Source organism: Orussus abietinus, unplaced genomic scaffold (assembly GCF_000612105.2).
Source record: "Orussus abietinus isolate OABI.00-Male unplaced genomic scaffold, Oabi_2.0 scaffold119, whole genome shotgun sequence".
NCBI classification, from domain to species: domain Eukaryota; kingdom Metazoa; phylum Arthropoda; class Insecta; order Hymenoptera; family Orussidae; genus Orussus; species Orussus abietinus.
Window position 1 is genome coordinate 263,185 of NW_019394337.1, and position 18,912 is coordinate 282,096.

The 18,912-nt window shown below is 38.0% G+C and overlaps 1 protein-coding gene across 6 annotated transcripts; it reads right to left on the reverse strand.

Moving 5' to 3' along the window:
• Positions 1–561: 561 nt before the first annotated feature.
• On the reverse strand, positions 562–17,436 carry LOC105697807 (probable beta-hexosaminidase fdl). 6 transcript variants are annotated; one of them, XM_012421469.2, is made up of 8 exons: positions 16,723–17,436; positions 16,456–16,643; positions 13,512–13,570; positions 10,893–11,036; positions 9,980–10,242; positions 8,107–8,718; positions 5,943–6,672; positions 562–5,777 (listed from the first exon to the last, which is right to left on the reverse strand). In XM_012421469.2, the coding sequence occupies exons 4-8, from the start codon at positions 11,024–11,026 to the stop codon at positions 5,630–5,632; spliced, it is 1,887 nt and encodes a 628-aa protein (XP_012276892.1). In that variant the 5' UTR covers positions 11,027–11,036; positions 13,512–13,570; positions 16,456–16,643; positions 16,723–17,436; the 3' UTR covers positions 562–5,629. The 6 variants fall into 6 exon arrangements, with proteins under 6 accessions (XP_012276892.1, XP_012276893.1, XP_023287589.1 ...); XM_012421470.2 differs by having other exon boundaries at positions 16,709–17,436; XM_023431821.1 differs by adding an exon at positions 14,816–14,849 and having other exon boundaries at positions 16,456–17,436.
• Positions 17,437–18,912: the final 1,476 nt, after the last annotated feature.

Consider the following 18,912-nt stretch of genomic DNA (forward strand, 5'->3'; position numbering starts at 1 on the left):
CTATGCTATACCGTGCGGCAACTGAGAGCTAAACCAAATTTATTTTCTACGACGCGTTATATACCTATGCTATTTCGGGGCTTTTGTTCTACTACCTTGACGTAGCTCGAGAGTTGGCGGAAGAAAAATGACAGATTACTAGTGATTATCGGATTGTTTATTCCAGTTCTATCACTCCCTTGTTGAAAGCTCTCTATTCCAGAGCACTCGTTCGACTCAGCTTTGCATGTAAACTTATCTAGGTAAACTACTAATATAAATTAATAGCAATACATGTATGAAGTACAATAACAACGTTATAATAATAGTGCTCAAATATCGGTGTCTGTCCTTAATCGAAACGCTGCACCTGTTTTTATAAGGGATGTGAACGAGCTCGATTTTATTCAATTTACAGAGAATCGATTTATATAGAAATGAATTAAATTTGTGATGAGAATATCAAGTTGACCGTGTATAAATTACCGGTATGCTTAAAACATTGGAAAGATTTTTTGAAACGTACCGCGGCCACTTTTGTAGAAAATAATTACTAAATTATCAGGACGGAAAACATTGGGAAAACTTATTACATCTTCGATATATTTTCTCCATGATGCAAATGTATAATTAAAGTACAATAGTGTGTTCTGAAGCGAATGGAAATTAACAAGAATCGATGATTTATTACAAATATTCTAACTTTACAAACAACCATTTTAAAATCACTAACTAATAAGTTGAAACAAATGATTTTGTACCGATTATTGAAGGGCATTCTGGTGTAACATTAAAATAAATAAAAAAAAAACGATTTCGTTTCTATGAATCGAAAGTACATCTCTGATGTATGCACGTACAATTTTAAGATCGAAATAATGACGTAGAGTTAAATTACAGACCATTTAGTGAGACACGTCAGATTATTATTTGTGATAGACGTGGCCGTTGTCTTTACAAAAGGGGAAGATATCCGTTTTAACGCACATCAGAGTTCCTCAGTTATAAAATGAATGCTACCGAAATTGCAACGTTTTGTTATTTGTTTCAATTTGTAATAAAAAAAAAAAAAAATAGCACCAAGGCCACTATCAAACGGGTTTTTCTCGGAACTACATTCTTCAACTTAGCGTGCAGGATCACTCAAAAACAAATTGACCGGTAAACTTCGTACACAGCCCAGTCAACTTCTTATACATTACTCCAGGGGTTATACCTGTTGCTACAATTGAATTCATTATTTTTAACATTTCTATCAGCAATACGAAACTAATTTTTTTGTTGGAGAAGTTCATTTTTATACATATAAGCGCTAGAAGTTTTTCACTTTTGCAGACATTCTTTTTGAAACAAGCGTATCCCAGCGTTTAATCCCATTTAGTGGCTAACAGATTGTTTTTAGCGTTAATAAACTCTGCAATAGTGTTCGTAATGATCGTAAAGACATAAAATTGATAATGAAATTATGCGTATAAAGTTGATCGGTAAAAATATGACTTATGAAAGAAATTATTGAAAATTATTTTTAATATTTAAGTGTAAAAGCCAATAAAACAATTTGAATAATTGGTATTTAAAACGTCATTCATCAAAAAGATTTCATGTCTCCTTGAAAAGCAACTTGGCTAGTTTCTGTAAATAATGCTTGTGGTCATATATTAAGCGATCACTTTCAAGATTTTTTGTTACATTGGCATTAAAATTCAATTACGTTCAGATGAGTTTCAAGACTAGATTCATAATGAATACAATTTTACTTTCATATAATTTAATATTACTTCATCAAGGTATATTAAAAAAAAAAAAAATAATAAAAATTAACATTTTGTGGCCTCACTGGTAACGCTCTTGATTCATAATAAACTTAAATATAAGCTTATCTACATTAATAAAGCTTCCATGTTTGTGGAGTTTTTCCTATAAGGTATGTACACATATCATTAATCAGTGCAGTCTGGAAGCAATTGAATTTAAACCAACTAATACACCGAGCGAAAAAATTACTTCCTTATATTAAATTAAATAATTGCGATAATTTAAATGCTTCTCGTTAAAGACATTCCTTAGTTACAACAAAATTGATTTTGTAAGAATCATAAGCGTTGTGAGCTAAATAATGAATTAGTATCAAGTGGAAATGATTTTGCGAACGAAATTTCACGTACAAAACTCCTTTCAAGATTAAAAGTTACAATGGAAGTTAAATCATTATTTGTATAAGATATATTTAATTCAGCGATTTCCGGTAAAAAATATAGCTTGAAGTCGAGAATTTTACGAGGAACTGATTACACATACCGCGAGTTCGTTGAATTCTAGCTTAGTACGGTAATGCTATTAACTCTTTCAATATATTTCGTTCTCTGAACGATCAACTTTTCGTTCCAGGACGTTTATGTACAAAAAATGGAATAGTAACGAAGAGCCCTAGGAGAAGCTAAGTTCAAGAAAACCGAGCATAGCTTCAAATTTGTATTAATCTCGGATCGTTCACACAATCTTGTGATTTATTCTCTCGATAGCTACAAGTAGACATCTACTCGCCACAAGAACGTTTTTCTTTCTAAGAAGTGAATTTTCCGCTCAGTGTATGGCTAGAGGAAACACAAGAACGTGCAATCTCTTGACCGAAGATTCAGCTCAACCAAAGCCCACATTACGATCCTCTAAACTTCGATCCAGGTCACTCACACCCCAGATTTCGTGTTGTCCTGCGGCTATGGCTTAAATCGTATCACACGCCTTGCAAAACATACACGTATGTACAAATACACGCGGTAACTATACACTAGTTTTATACAAGATTCTTGTACTCTAATAATATGAATCGCTAGTACTATGGCCATTATGAAACCATGAAATTCCGTCACTACAACCTAACGAGTGTTCTCTCGCTCCGCGTCGTAATTAATTGAAAACTTATCGTCATCCCAGTGATTGCGACAAATCTTGATTCTGGATCCCACAATCTACGGATATTAAGCTCTTAAATCGAGTTTAACTTTGGACGTTTCTTTAGAAATGAACCGTTCAAACTGATATCTGCCGTTACAATCGCGAATGTTGTTAAGTTACTTATATAAATACCCGATAAATAGTAAGCGTTAACACATTGAAAACGGACGATGAGTAAATTCGTCATTGATATTATTCACTTTCAACCTGGTCATAAGATATTTAGTCCGTGATGTGTTAAGTTCGATGTTAAATTTCATTTAGTGTTTATTTAAAATTGCACGCATTTCCCGGTATAACGAGCGCTCAGAAATTCATTGCGTGCATTTGTACGATAAGACATTTTCCTTTCGTGCGGAGAAAAAATCGCTATTGCAAGTTTCAAAAGTGTTAAGTACATATGTATATGTATGTAATACTTCTATCGTTAGTCGAGCTTTTGCGGCGATCTCATCAAATCGGTGAAATAAGTGTATGAACTTCTTTACGCACGCGTCTTCGTTCTCGGGGGTCTGTTTCTGATGTCTATACTAAGTAATTGTCATAGGACGATGTATGTTTTTTTTTTTTCATCTACTGTACAAAAAACAAATGATAATTGGTTTCTCACGATCGGATGAATAACTGTATAGTTCAAGCTTAACTCATATAAATATTTACAAAATATTTATAAATCGAAAAGATTAGGCCTTCCCATTACAATGAAGTCTCGTTCGTTCTCAAGCTGGACTAGGATCACCGGAGTATTACATATACGATATGCATGCTTCACGGATGTAACTAGCACGTTGTACTCACGTTAATAACATTGAATCATTTATCGGATATTCTCATTCATTGCTCAGGAGCGAAATCATGTCGGAATGAGGCTTAATATCCTGGATCGGAATATCTACGGTTCCCCTTCATTGAGATTCTCACTGTATTTTATTCCTCGTGGATAGAGAGAAAGGCCGTGCGTACTCGGAATATATAAGAGAATTGGATGTCTTTCTCCGGTTAAAATAACGCGTAAACAAAAGAGTTGATAGCACAAGTTACCGAGAGACGTGGCTTCCTATCCAGGGGCTCCAGCCTTAACATCGTAGCGGGCAGAATGCTCACTATGAGTGTTTATAAATATTTCTGAAGCAAAGAAAGTGTACGAAACGTACAAATTCTAATAAAATCAGATGTTATTAATAACGAAATTATAATACATGCAAAAAGGAAATCGATATCGGATCTCAATTATCAAAATATGCTAGCACTTTATGGTACTAAAAATAAAAACTCATTACTTGGGCATAAATGCAACAGTGACAATTTGTTACAGCAGAGTAAAATTAACTTTCAACCGACTTTGTTCAGTGCATACTAAGAATTGACAGTCCGTTTTTTAAATGCTTTAACAGCGATTTGCAGGCGATTCGCTGCATGAACCTCACGACAGATCAAACAAGACGGCAGCAAACTTATTATAGATTCCTATTAAAATTTATTCCACACGTTTTACGGATATAGAAAAACGCATGAAAAGTACGTACTTTGGATGAAATACAATTTGGGCGGAAAGTCCATTTACCTAAGCTTAATAAGCGTAAACGTTTTTCAATTTGATAATACATGACTGTGAGCTCAACGAATAAATTAATTTCGGATGTCTATCTCTTATCATGCACGCATTTTGTACTGAGGCACTATCAAAAATGCACGCATTGAATATTCTATCCGTTTGATGAATAAAATAAGAAAAATCGTAATGTAATCTCGTAACAAGATATACAAGGGTGTTTCAAAAAGTAGCAGCAAATTAAATATTTTTAGATACCTGTGTCACATAGGGTCACAAATGATGTGTCGTTTTTCTACACAATCATCCTTCATTTTAATACATTTCTCATGCCGTCTCATCAACTCCTATATTTATTCCCAAATCATCGTCCTCTCAAAAAGTTCTTCAGGGATCTAAACGTAAAATAGTCAGAGGGAGCAATATCAGGACTGTATTATGGAGGATGCCGGACGATGTTAAGAGTTACAGGGCCAGGCGGGGTAAGAACCGATGCATTCCTGGCTGGAGGCATATACAATACCATTTCTTTCCAGTGCATTAAAGAAGTCAAGGTAACGATGCGAGAAGTGTATCGAAGAAGCGAATAATTATGTAGAAAAATGACATCTAATTTGTATTGTAACTAAACGACAAATACCTAAAAATATTTTATTTGTTGTTACTCATTGAAATATCCTCGTTTATACCACGATCAAAAAGTTCATTTCTCGAAGCTTAATAAGCGTAGAATCCCGACCCCATAAGCAATACAATCTGCGTGCTTTTACCAAGCACAGACATCTAATTTCAACTTCATATATAAAATTATCTATTAAAAAGAAACTTAACATTCTACTTCCACCGACACTGCACAAAAATGTTACCTCTAGAACCGTTTCTATCGATTGTTCTGCAACAATGTCTTTTAAAACCTAAGGAGTACTATCAAGGAGTATCGCTTCTTGTTTAAAAGAAATCCAATAGGACTCCTCGGAACGTTACTTCAAATTCGAGTTCAATTAATTGCCTAATACTCAAGCGACCCCCTTAAAACAGAGGTCCTTGCAGATGGAACTAATGTCTCCGTATTGTGGTAATTGCAACCGTGATGGTACTAGTAACTATATTGTCGTTCTGGCTCGCAGTTCAAATTTTGGTCCGTCAAAGACATTTCCCTGGATTTTGTGAACACCATTGAGGCCACATGGCTTCCGTTTTCAAGCCTCTGTTTGAAAGAATCTGAGTATGAGCAGCCAATCTCGTGTAAACACTTTCCTCAGTGGAATAACCATTCGTTGGCATGTCACTCCTGAAACGTAGGTTCGAATAATTCGAGGTTGCATAATATTTCTTAAGGTATACCCATTATTCCGATTAAGAAAATCATTTTCATCACGAAAGGAGAAAAACAGTTATATTTTTCAGTATTAAAACCCCAACTTGGGGTTATTCGATAAAGCAGAAATAAACCCACCATAATCTTTCGGCGAGAGCGGAAGCTCGGGGCCATAGTCGAGATCCCAGAGACATCTGCCCAGTCTGTTCACTCCAAATAGCAGCTTCACCTCCAAGAACAAGACCCAGTTGTTGCTGAGGATAATCCCTCCAAGGTCTGTGATTATAAACGGTTTGCCATGTTCGATATTCACCGCATGCGGCTTCGCCCGATTCCCTCCACCTGCCAAATCCACAATCCAAATACCATGCGTCAACGTGAGAGAGAATCACCCGATAGCCATCTTCCAACAAATCCGGGGTTTCCGGCCAATTGCTGCCTCCCCAAGATTGAATCACGTGCACTTTTGGGTCGAAGTATGTTGTGATGTATGGTCTCTTCGTAAGCGGAGAACTCCATAGGATCACAGCTTTCGGAACTTCATTGTAATTCATCTTAACGATTCGCTGATAAATCTTGTTTTCAAATTCGGCCCATAAAGCATGATGATCGGTCATATTTTGGGCTTGCATTGCTGCAGTTATGTTGGAGTATTGGGCCCAGCAATCGAGATTGACTTCGTCTCCGCCTAGATGAATTATATCTCTTACCTCGGTAAGATCTAAAAGCTCCTTATATAAACCCTCTAGAATTCGGTATGTGTGCTCATTTATTGGATTTAGTTGGCCGCAATTTGGTTCGCCACAGTATGAAGACCACGGCTGTTGATCTACGCATAAGGCAAGTTCGCCGAGACCGTGATGGCTTCCTGCAAGGAAATCACGATAGTGTTACTACACGATTACGGTGTTTTCACGATCCAAGATATAACTTATTTGTGGTGGAACCGATGATCACATGGGCATTCTTTTGAAACGGCGTATTCTCTATCCGCGGCTTTTAAAACCCTTTCGTTACGAGCGCCGACTATAACCGGCATCAACGCAACGACCTGGGTGTACGAGCGCCGACTACAGTCGGTAACGAATTCCGCTTTATCCGTAGAGTATCTTTCCATCGTATTGACCCGTATCAAAGAATTCAGAAGTCTCCATAGAAGCCCAGAAGGATACGGACGTTCGATGCTCGATAAATAGTATGTTAGCCAACGGATGGCGGCGCTGTAATCATCTCTCCATCTCTCTTAATCTTATGGCGATATATAGCGATTGCATTCTTTCTTTATCTTACACGCAATACTCGCCTTTCTATATGCGTCTCTCTTCCTCCCGTACGTGAGATATCGTTGGCTAACACGTGCGATCTCTTTTTTACCCCCACTTCTGGTTTGTTAGCCAACTTTTAGAGCATCAAGCGCTAACATAGGATCTGGGCTTCTATGGGACTTCTGAATTCTTTGCCCGTATCGGATTAATCATACTGAAAGTATATTTTGAACATATGTAACACATGTTGGCCATCGAGACGAGACGAGAAGACCGGCTACTGGTATAACTTTTCATTTCTTAAAAGTTTAAAGTTAGATGTTTATTCGGTAATTTAATAATGGAATAATGCGACAAAACAGTAGTTATTTAACACTTGGAAAAGTGTATGTAGAAAGGGATGACAAGGAGGCGTTGTTCAAGTGGAAGTCGTAAGTTTGAATACCGAAGACTGCCGACGTGCAATGTGCACCCTTTCGGCGCGGTGGCCCGGTCAGTGGCGGTTCTCTGGCGGCGCGGACTGCCGTAACGAAAGGGTTAAGGTAAAGCACATAATTTACGAGTGAGCTACATTTCCTCCGATAAATGAACGAAAAATGCGAGGGAAAGTGGGACACGAAAAGTGATTACGCAACCTTACAACAAAATTGATGAACGGGGAATGGAAGAATTGTATCTGTGGAATTTTTAGTATTTAAGATATGTACGAAACTAGGTATGAAACATCACTCTATGTTCTTTCACGATACCTTAGGGTAATAAGGCGCACCATAATTTAAGAGGCTTGTGAAAGCTAAAATATTAAGTATTTTGGGACGGGGAAATGAGCCGGGTGGACGTGACCAATATTTATTATGGTCACAAACCATCGGAAATCATTTGTAAATGCTTCGAATAAAAGTTGAAGAGGATCAGTCTCAAAAAAAAAAAAAACTCAAATCGCTCTTTTATGTGATTCCTTATCAAAAACGAGCCGAGCCCCGAAGAATCTGAAATGTCACCGAATAGGATTCGACGCAGTCAATGATTACACTCACCCCATTGCCAACCAGCACCGGCATGAGCAGGAGAATCTATTTCCATAAGAACCCTGACGCCTCTGATTCTAGCATAGTCCGCGATATCCTTAATGTCTTCAGGTGTATATACTTCGTCACCGCTATAAGCTCCCCATCTTGCCATTTCTGGAAACTGAGCTGAATCGAAGGGAAAACTTTGGGAGTCGGTGAGGTGCCAGTGGAAGGTATTCAATTTTGATGCCGCCATACCGTCGATTACCCTCTTCAGATGGTCAATGGGGAAAAATTGCCTACCAGTGTCCACGAGCAATCCACGATACGGAAACATTGGTTTGTCTTCGATGAAGGCCTGCGAGATCACGCGAAGGATACCCTGTCTCCCAGCGGTTTCATCCCACCAGATCATTTGACTGAGAGTCTCCAGTCCGTGTCTCACCCCGCAATAGCTTTTTCCACTAATCCTGGCTTCCAAAACCTTATCCTTTAATATTACCTCCAATTTGTAGGATTCGTCGGTATCTAGCGTCAGTTTTGTGCCTTGGGCATCAGTCGCGCTCAAGTAGATAATAAAACTATTGATGCTCGACCTTCCTTTCGATTTTAAAGCCTTGATCAACGTTCTGACATTGCCTGCGGGAGAATTATTAATGCATTATTAATTAGAATAATTCAGATTTCTACATGGAAACTGCCCCACGAATCACGATTACATAACAACGATATAATCGTTACGTCTTTTTGTAACATGTAATATAACGTACACCATTATCTGTACCTAAAATGTATGTTACTATTTTCTACGCAATTATATAACGAATAATGTAACATGCGCATAACATATTGGTCGAATGTTACGTGTTATGTTAAAATTATACAATTGCAATGCTGACAGATTTGTAACAATGTTACGGAACAGGTAATAATTAAATATTATGAAATATGAAGGTATCTTTGGAATAACATTCGCTATACATCATGTTATTTCAGCGTTACGTGACTGTAACCCGGTATACTTAGTGGGGCATAACCTCTAAATATCTCATTTCACTTGTTAGACTTTCTGATAGTTGTGGTCAGTCGGAATGTGTTACGTTAAAATCTTCATTAGACGCAATTTCGTGCCAAGATATTTAACGCACTATCTAAGTGAAACTCCTTAGCATCGGAATAGACAAGGGTTGGTATCACTTTGATAAAGCTCAATAAGTTAACAAAAGATTGATGAACAAAAATATTACTTCATTCAGACACGTTCATTTCTTCACAATCTCAAAATGAAAATACATAGGCTTATAATAATTAAAATATAATACAAATGTTCTTGACTGCAATCTATCTTAACACGTTGACTGCCACGGTGGTCACCGTCTTGCGATAATACACCCGTCATTTGTTTTGGCAGTCAACGTGTTAATATCGAAATGACACACAATTTTACAACCTCGCCATCTGTTGCATTCAATAGCAACTAATTTTTCACTTTGAGAGAATTTACAGTATCTACGTTACATACGTTGAATTCGCGGATACACGGTTACCCCCTTTTCCGGATTTTAATGCATAACTTTCTGTTACTACCGTATTTCAGATGATTAAGAACGATTCCTGACACCGGCAATTACTATTTTAGAGTCATTTAGAAGCGATTAGTGGTAAAAGTATGTGGCAGATCATGTTGCTTCTTGCCTAAGCTAAATAACATAGTTAAAAGAATAGTAACTTTTTGAGTGTCATGAGAGGCATCCACACCTCCATAATCATACGGTGAAATTTCAAGTTACCTGTAGTTTATAAAAATTAATTGATATAAGAATTATTCCTTCTAGATAGGACATAAACATAGTGAAACAAACTAGCGCAACGATTTAGTTTATTATATTAAAGAAATTACCCAGAAAGACATCCTTCGCGTGCTCCAGCAAGTTCTTCACTTCTTGGTCGCTGGTGTTGACCGTAACGAAAGCGATCTGATGCATATGCAGCATTACACTGTCTTCGCCAAGAATCACCGTGCCTGTAGGTCTGGGCCAGATTAGTCGGGTGTTACCTCCACATAAGGCCGTACAAGTCGCCAAAGATGTTCTTGACGATCTGACTGCTCTCCTTTCACAACGCCCAGACACACACGTCCAAGACCATGGAGTTTGGAAAGTCCTGCAGTATCAAATATATTCTAATTTAGAAATTACCGTGACACGTTTGCCATTATCACAAATCGAAAACTTAGTCGAAGCATCTTTATTTTTTGATACGGAGCAACTGGTACATTTGCATTCGTACAAAAGCGACGTATGTTAAAGAGTTCTCTCACTACAATTAAAATGTCAACTTGCTACATACAACGATACGTTTTCACCCAGACTATATATCGAGAAACACGCGTATAGTTTCCCCCATTTTAATATTTTTTCAAGACATCGGCAATTGTAATTGCGTTCTGTTTTGAAAAAAAAATTCCTGTAGACTGCCGTAGCGCAGTCTGAAAGCCGTGAATGATCTTTGCGCTTTTTGCGTAAATAGTGCAAAGCTGAAGTGATTCTGACGGTTCTTATAGATGTCAATGCTAGTAACATCGTTTGCCCGATTTTACCTACATGTTTTTTCACGAAGGCACTGACACACCCACACACCCACCCACCATGAAATTTCAAATATGCAATTTTTAATAAGAGATATATTTAAGCAATACTTTCTATAGAATTATCTTTAATGCAATTATTGAACATGTCGGGCGATATACAAATTAATCAAACATCGTGGTTTTAACTTATAATTTATACCATATAAGTTATACAAAGACTCACCGACGAGTGGCAAACGGTTGAAGCGATGCAAGCGGTGGTGCGTGGGTGTACATGGCGATAAGAAGAACACCAGTTAACAGGACTAGGAAGAGAAGAATTCGCCTCATCTTTCCGCTGGGCATTCCGCTCGCCATCCTGGCAAATCTAGTTCCAATCGTACAGATGATTAGCAGTGAAATAAGTTTCCATTTCCTTTGTCGCGTTATTTTATGTTGGTATATTCTCAAGGACAGTGAGAACATTACACATAGTCCTACTTCTTACTTAAATGACTGTAACACGCTTTAGAAACTACTTTCTATTTTTAAATATACATGAATTTCTATTACGGAAATAATATTTGGAAACAACTTTATAAACGGTCGTCAGTACAGTTTCTGTTAGTTTAAATACATAAATATTTTTAGAATCGGTGCATCATTACAAAATCTACTGTAATTCAATCCATAATTTTTGTGCTACGAGTCTTAAAGTAAACTGGTTCTTTTTAAGAACCTGGGCATGCGCTGAATATCGGCATGAACCTTATGTATCGTTACTTGATTCTAGTCGAAATAGGGAATACATTTTTCCAATGCTACTACTTTTGACGTAGGATTTTGTTATTAGCTTTAGAACCACGCGATTCATACATTGAAGACAAAACGTGTTTCTGAAACGACGAAATGAAGAAACTACTGCGATTGTGTGATTAGGGAAAGGAATGGATACACTCTTCCTTGATCCGCCCTCTTTTACATTCTCTCAAACGCACATTTTCTGAAATGTTGGCGCTTGGAGAACACTGGTCACAACTTGAGTAGGGTTCTTATTCAAATTCAGAATGCATTTAAACAATGAAAGCTCAAAACCTAAGGTTGAACTATCGCTGGTTGGGCCATCGATTTCTAAAAAGATCTGAGTGATTGAAATGTCACCACGTGAATATCGAGATCCCGAGGATGGACTCGACGATCATGAAATGTCATTTCTGTTAATGAACCTCGCCCCGATTTCTATAGGTTCTGGGCCACGAACGAACATCTTTAAATTACGTATCACTATGTGGATGAAGGTAAGTATAACGATAATATCAGGCTCCCAAGTTGCTATACTTCGTATAAGCGGGATTGAAAATTGAGCTCTAATTTGTGAAATTCGAGGTAAAGCATAATTTGTCGCGGACATTACAAATGCTCAGAAAATCTTTAAAATGATGATGGCTAAAATAAGTCAAGGGAATGTCTTGAAGGGAAATGTAAAAGAAACTAATCTTAGTCGCAAGTTGTAAGACAATTTCACTCCATCAACGATAAAGAACTATCGGGGTTCCCAATTCCATTAGAAAGGGATCTTTATTTATTAGCTCTTGGACGATATCAAATAAAGCAGGCAAAGTTATATTACGTTGAGTATGTTGCCACTGATGAGCGATTTAAGATTTAATTTTAGAATGACATTCAAGCCATCGATTTTGCTTTCTCTGAGTTGACCCTTGAAGAATTGCTGACCCTTTGTTTATAAAGGCTAGGATACAACCCAAGTACGCCAACAAAACAAAATATTACATTTATATGTTGGTCGAACAAAATTTTTTAAATTGAGAGAAATGACGCTATACATGCTTACTACGATACTTGCAAAAACGGCGCCAAGAATGTTGGTTATTGTGCCCACACAACTACCATAATACGGTATCCAGCTTATGCCCGGCGCGTCGGGTTTATAAAAGCACCGACTTAACATATAGAAGACATTTTTGTAACGTTCGATATCTCCAATGATGAGCCTACCGTGTTAAATTAATTTTTGAACACCCTAGTATATCTTACGGCATACAATCAACTGAGCCAAACTTTTTTTTTTTTTCGTGAATGTACTCAGTCAGATCTACGCATGGATACATAACTCATTGCTGTTCGCCATATGACCTAGTTCGAGACGATGTTCTTTGTTCAGAAACATTTAACTTAGACAAAAAAAAAAATTACATTTCACGAGTGTCGGGACATTCCTTGAGGTGTCCATATTCACGAGGTAAAATTTCAAATGATTCGGTATGCCCAGTTCGAAGGAGTGTTTTATTAAACGATCACCTCTTCAGTTGCCACTTTTCTAACACGTTAAGGGGATGTGAAAGTGGCATCTAAACAGTCAATCATTCATGAAACTTTTTTCCGAACTAGGTATGATGAATCGTTTCAAATTTTACAACGTGAATATGAAGGCTATAGGAAAGGTCCTGACTTTTGTGAAATTTCATGAGTTTCAGGATCTTTCTTATACCCTCCATATTTATATTGTAAAATTTGAATCGATTCGGGACACCCAGTTTGGGGAAAAGTTTCATGAACGGGAATACTTCGATGACACTTTCACATCCCCTTAACGAAGTAACCAATTGTCTGACAGAAAAATAGTAAGGGGGGTTTTGATTGCAATTTCGTCAATTTCCATTATACTTAGGAAATATTACTACATTCTGTGATAAGGTATGCGTGGGGTGATTATTCACCAAAGTCAACAGATGGGCCAACCATATTTGCCCACATGACAACGTATATAATATTTAAAGACATGAGAAGATACCAAACAATGTTTAATATATAGGATTGAAAATACTAAAGATATGAGACGGACCTGTTAATACTGAAAATCTTGTAAGCACCTTCATCCAAAATCCGTTATTCACGCGAGGTCTGAAACAAGAAATAATGAAATATAACAATATACTTGAAACGGAAGAACTTGCATTCAAACAATAGTATAAATTTGCAACCGATAAAGTACAAAATGTTTAAGGTCATTTAAGATGAACATTTAATCGCAAATATTTTTTACATTATTTTGAGTCGCGTGTTACGTGACAATTGAGAGGTCAGCTAACAAGGTTTCCCAATTCGGAAATTCCAATAATTTTGAAACTCGGGGGATATTTAGACAGGGTCTAGATGAGTTAAAACATTTTTCTTTTTGGGGTTTTCCACAATGAACGGTGAATTTCGTAAATAAAAGAAATTGTATCGAGCCTACGTCGTCCTATTTTCAATATATAATAATATTTCATGAAGAAATCAAACTGATAAAAATTGTTATTTGCAATCGCTTAAATTGTTTAATTTTTCCTTTTACCCAGCGATAAATCTTATTAAGAGAATTATCTATTATTTAAATAATTGTGTCGTCTCTGTTGTCGTTTGTGGGAGATAAAATGAAAACTGAAAACCCAATCATTTTCGGGGGATGATTTCATCTCTTCAAAATGATTTTCTACGGAAAAGAAATTGTTTTTAACTCACCTAGACACGCTCTAAATATCCCCCGAGTTTCAACATTTTTGGAATTTCCAGGTTGAGGAACCTCCCCTGTAAGCCAGAACATTTTTGCAATATTTTCTCACGGTCCGAATGAAAAACTATGGAAAACTAACCATCAATTCGACCCTCTTCAATTATGTTCCCCACTTTCCAAAATTCCACGTGTTGAAAATCACCGATAGGCGAACCAATCAAACCAATATCCAGGATATTTCATAATCCCGTAACATTATTGGGACAAGAGAACTAATTCTGATTAGTCTCCCTAAAAGTACAAAAATCCACTAATTCCGCGATGTATTTTGCACATAATTAGAAATCAAGGACAACGCGTGCGGCAAAGTTGAGTCGAAATAATTGACTTAGCTTCAATGACATTAGGCGTAGCTTTACGACCTGTTATATAGATGGACCCATGTCGCTCGATAATTTGAGGGATACCTTTTCTTTTCAGTTTTAGGGATTGTACCATTTCTGCACTGTTTTCTTGACATATACGTCAGGAAAACGCCGCGTCTGTATCTAGTTATTTCCCGCCAATTGTGATATAAAAAATAAGTAATCCATAGCGATGCATATTTACAATAAAATGCTAAAATTATTTCTAAGTAAGAATTTGAAACATACCTTGTAGTCCAACGCGTTTGATCAATTAGGACAACTGAATTGACAAAGATACGAGTTTATGAACTTTACATCCTTTCCGGGTACTGATGCTAATTTGGATTCTGATGATCCCTTTGTTCTTATCTTAAGTAATGTAACTCTTATATTATTAATAATAAGTGAATGGTTCAAATTTAACTTTCAAGGGCACTCTAGCAAAACTCAAAAATGTTGTTATTTGCCATACTTGGCACTCGATTAGCAATGACCATCCGATTACATTATGACATCCACTGTTCAGTATTTTGATACGAAGCATAAAGTATGAGCGATAAACACACCTCATAAATAATTGCAAATTGAATAGTTACGGTAAAGTATAAAATTGAAGTAATATTTTTAAAAAACGAGCGCTTAATGACACTTTTGACACGCAGTGATTAAATCTAAATGGCTAAAGGTGCTAACAGCAACAAAGGGTAAAACATTTATGAAACAATTAATAGTTACATTCATCAAACTACAAAGTATCTTAAACATTGGCATTAATTGAAATATCTCTTGCAAAGGAAATGATATATGCAATTTTTCTCCGCACATCGATGTAATTCGAAAATGAAAGTCATAGCAATTGCAAATACTATAAATTATTTTAGAAAATGTCGGTAATTTATTGACTCATAAACCAAATACTTAAATTGCTTATTGACAAGAATTAACAGTTCATTTAATTTATAAGAGTAACACTGCGTCAGAGCATTACAGTCCCTTAGTATTTTTAAAATGATTTATAAGCCACGGCATGTGGCATTGTGACATATATCCAATTATGATTACATCATGTATTTATTGACTATAGCCTTAACCAGGAAATGTTACTGTATTTCGGATATACATATGTGAATATTAGGCACAAAGCTTAAATAATAACAAAACATTCATTATATCCATATATTAACAATGCATGACAAATTATAGTTACAAGTGAAAATTCTTATTCTTATTCTTATTCTTATCGATTCAATGAAATCAATGAAGGAAAACTAACTTAGAGCCATTTAAACGTTCTTTAAAATAAGTTTACGGTAGAAAAGCTTGAGCATAAATGTAAGAGTACAAACTATTTTTGTTTAATAGAAAATTTAACCCATTGCACTCGAGGACTTTGCCATTCCAGTTGCCAGTGGTGCCCAAGAGGCACCTCTCGAGTGTAAAGGGTTAATCATAATCCGTTACGGACTTACACCAAAATTTTAAGTAGAAGGTAATCTAGATACAGATTTTATTCTTGCACTATCAAATATTGTCATAATTTCAAATGTAATTTGTTGACAATTGGCAACCTATGGTCTCAAACAATATACAAAAATCCATACCCTCGATACTGCGTAGCTACGCCCTAAGGACACAAAATACAATGACGATCCTATGCACTTTTGCAAATTGTGTAAAGTTCGCCAGCACATTCAGTGCCTTGGAATGAAAACTGAAAGATTATAAATAAGAAATTAACTCCACGTTGGGACGTTTTAAGCGCGATCATCCATGTAGAAGCGTCAACATACAAACCCCGATTTAAGCTGGCAAAGCGAAGAAGGTGGAAGAAATCGAGGACGGTGAGGTGAGGAGCGAGTGATTGAAAAAAAACCGAACCCACTTACCTAACCTAAAGCGCGGTCGCGGCCCGGTTGGACGTCTTCCAAACTTGTCCCGAATCGGGCAGGTGCGGGGTCTTGCTGCGCGCTGCAACGGGCACCTGCACCAGTCTGTACATGCGCTTCCCCCTTTTGTACACCGATCTTCGTACGAACGGTCGCGTGCGATGTTGATAAAAGGCACACGTTTTAAACTAGAAGCGGAGGGTTGCGATAAGGGAGCTTGACAGCGATACGACACATTTAACGTGCTACTTACGCGACGCAACTCACCGAGTCGCACGCGCCACGCTCGAGCTGTATCTCTGGACACTCAACTCCCACGCAAGGCACCGTACACGCGCTCGCCCGTCTGTCGTATGGTGACGTTACGTCAACGTTACCACTTTGTCTCAACCCCTTTACTACTGTGTGATAGACGCACATGTATCCATTACGCAGCAGACGCGAGTTACGAGAACGTCGACGGGACGACATTCCCAATCGCCATCCCTTGCTGCCCTCTGCCAATAATCGAGGCGGCTTACTCCCACGCGTGGCGCCACCTGCCGTGCACAAGAGATGACTTACACCCTCCTATCGGTTACCCGAGGGCGTCCATTACGTGCCATTACGTATCTTTGACGAGAGTTCTCACTTATCGCACTTTCATCTCACGTGAGTTTAAGGATGCGATAACGTATCCTGCAGATGAAAGTGCGAAATCTCTAGACGGAGAGTATGCGGAAAAAGTTTTCAGCGTAATGTATGTATGTATGTACCATACAAGCACTAAAATATAGAGTGCGACGACTGGGGGTCTATTACGTAAAGCAAATTAAGCGAAAATGTGAAAAATGAGTAGCTGACGGTATTACGGAACGTTATTGGTGGTGAAGATGCGAGACCATTCATGTGACCTGGCCCGGCACAAATTTCTAAGCGAAATAGTAAAGCGTACAAGAAAAGATAGAAAAATAAGCGCCGTGAACGCCATCTTCCACGGATTGTCACACCAAAATTAAAAATGGAAAACCTCCTGGGTGTTTTGATTTTTGGCAACAATCGTATTCGGGGATGTAATAATAACCTTATTAGAAGAAGAAAGGAATTACGTGATGCCTCAGATCCATGATACAAAAATTATATCGTTGAACTTTTTATTATAGTACATGTAAATATGAATGTAATACATATTTAAAAAATATGAATAAACTCGACTCCTTTTCTTTAATTTTAACGGCTTCCCCCCATCATTCCGCCTTTCCTGTCTATAACCCACACCTCAACAATTTTCGATTTACAAAGTATTTACCTTTATTTGCAATATTACTAGACCGGAAGTGCTAGTGATCTCGTTCTTTCACATAGTGAATACGTAATTCGACGAATAAACCCACGTGAGATGAAAGTCCGAGAAGTGAGCGTGCTCGTCAAAAATACGTAATAAACGCCAGGGTCCTGGTTCCTCTGGTCGTCGGATTGGCTCGTAGTCCGTTGCGCCCGTGGAGCGCTGAAGCGCTCGACCCAAAGTGCAGGAGTTAGCGAAATAAAAATCTCGGTCCAGGTCTTCGGTCTATGATCCGTAGTTTCGGAGACACAACGGAAATGAAATGCTGCGCTCTGATTGGTCGATTTCGAAAAGGCCATAACTAGGAAACTACGCACCATAGGTGAAAACGGAAAAGAAACTTTCGATTCCTAACAACGTCTACCGTCGATCCCCCCCCCCCCCCCCCCGGTCGCCACATCCAGTACCTGAACGGACCGGTTTGGTTCAGGTAAGGGGCGTTCGCGACTGGGGCGATGGATAGGGGACTGGATTCCACGGCGATACTTCCTTTACCGTTTTTTTCTACGTCCCGTGGTTTCGGAGATACAGCGGAAATAAGAATACTGCGCTCTGATTGGTCGGTTCTTTGGAGGGGCGTAACTCGGAAACTACGCGGCGTAGGAGAAAACGGAAAAGGAAGTTTCAAATCCAAAGGACGTCCGCCCTCGACCCCCCCCCCCCCCCGGGTCCCAACTTCCGGTACCTGAACGGACAGATTCGGTTCAGGTAGGGGTCGTTCGCGACCGGCGCGATGGATAGGGGACCGGACCGGATCAATTTAAACGGAACAATCTTCCCCATCAAGCTACCGTGAACGCAGTTCGCATCGCGAAAAAAATTCACAAACATCGTTTAACATATTTTACCATCTTCTACCGACAATTGGAGCAAGCTCGATTTCGATTAACTGCCCATGATGATTTTACCAAAAATGGCTGCTTCCAGGTGATCCACCTAAACCTGCAAAAGGGCACAAAAGTACAGGTAAAACAGAACATTGAAGGAACACCTGGAAGTCGCCAGATTCTCCGAAGTGGACCACCTAAAGCTGAAAGAGAACACAAAGGCACAAACGAAACCATTGGGAAAGCGAGAAAGAGACGGTGATACAAGAGCTAATAACTTAATAAAGTTACCATTAAAGTCGAGAA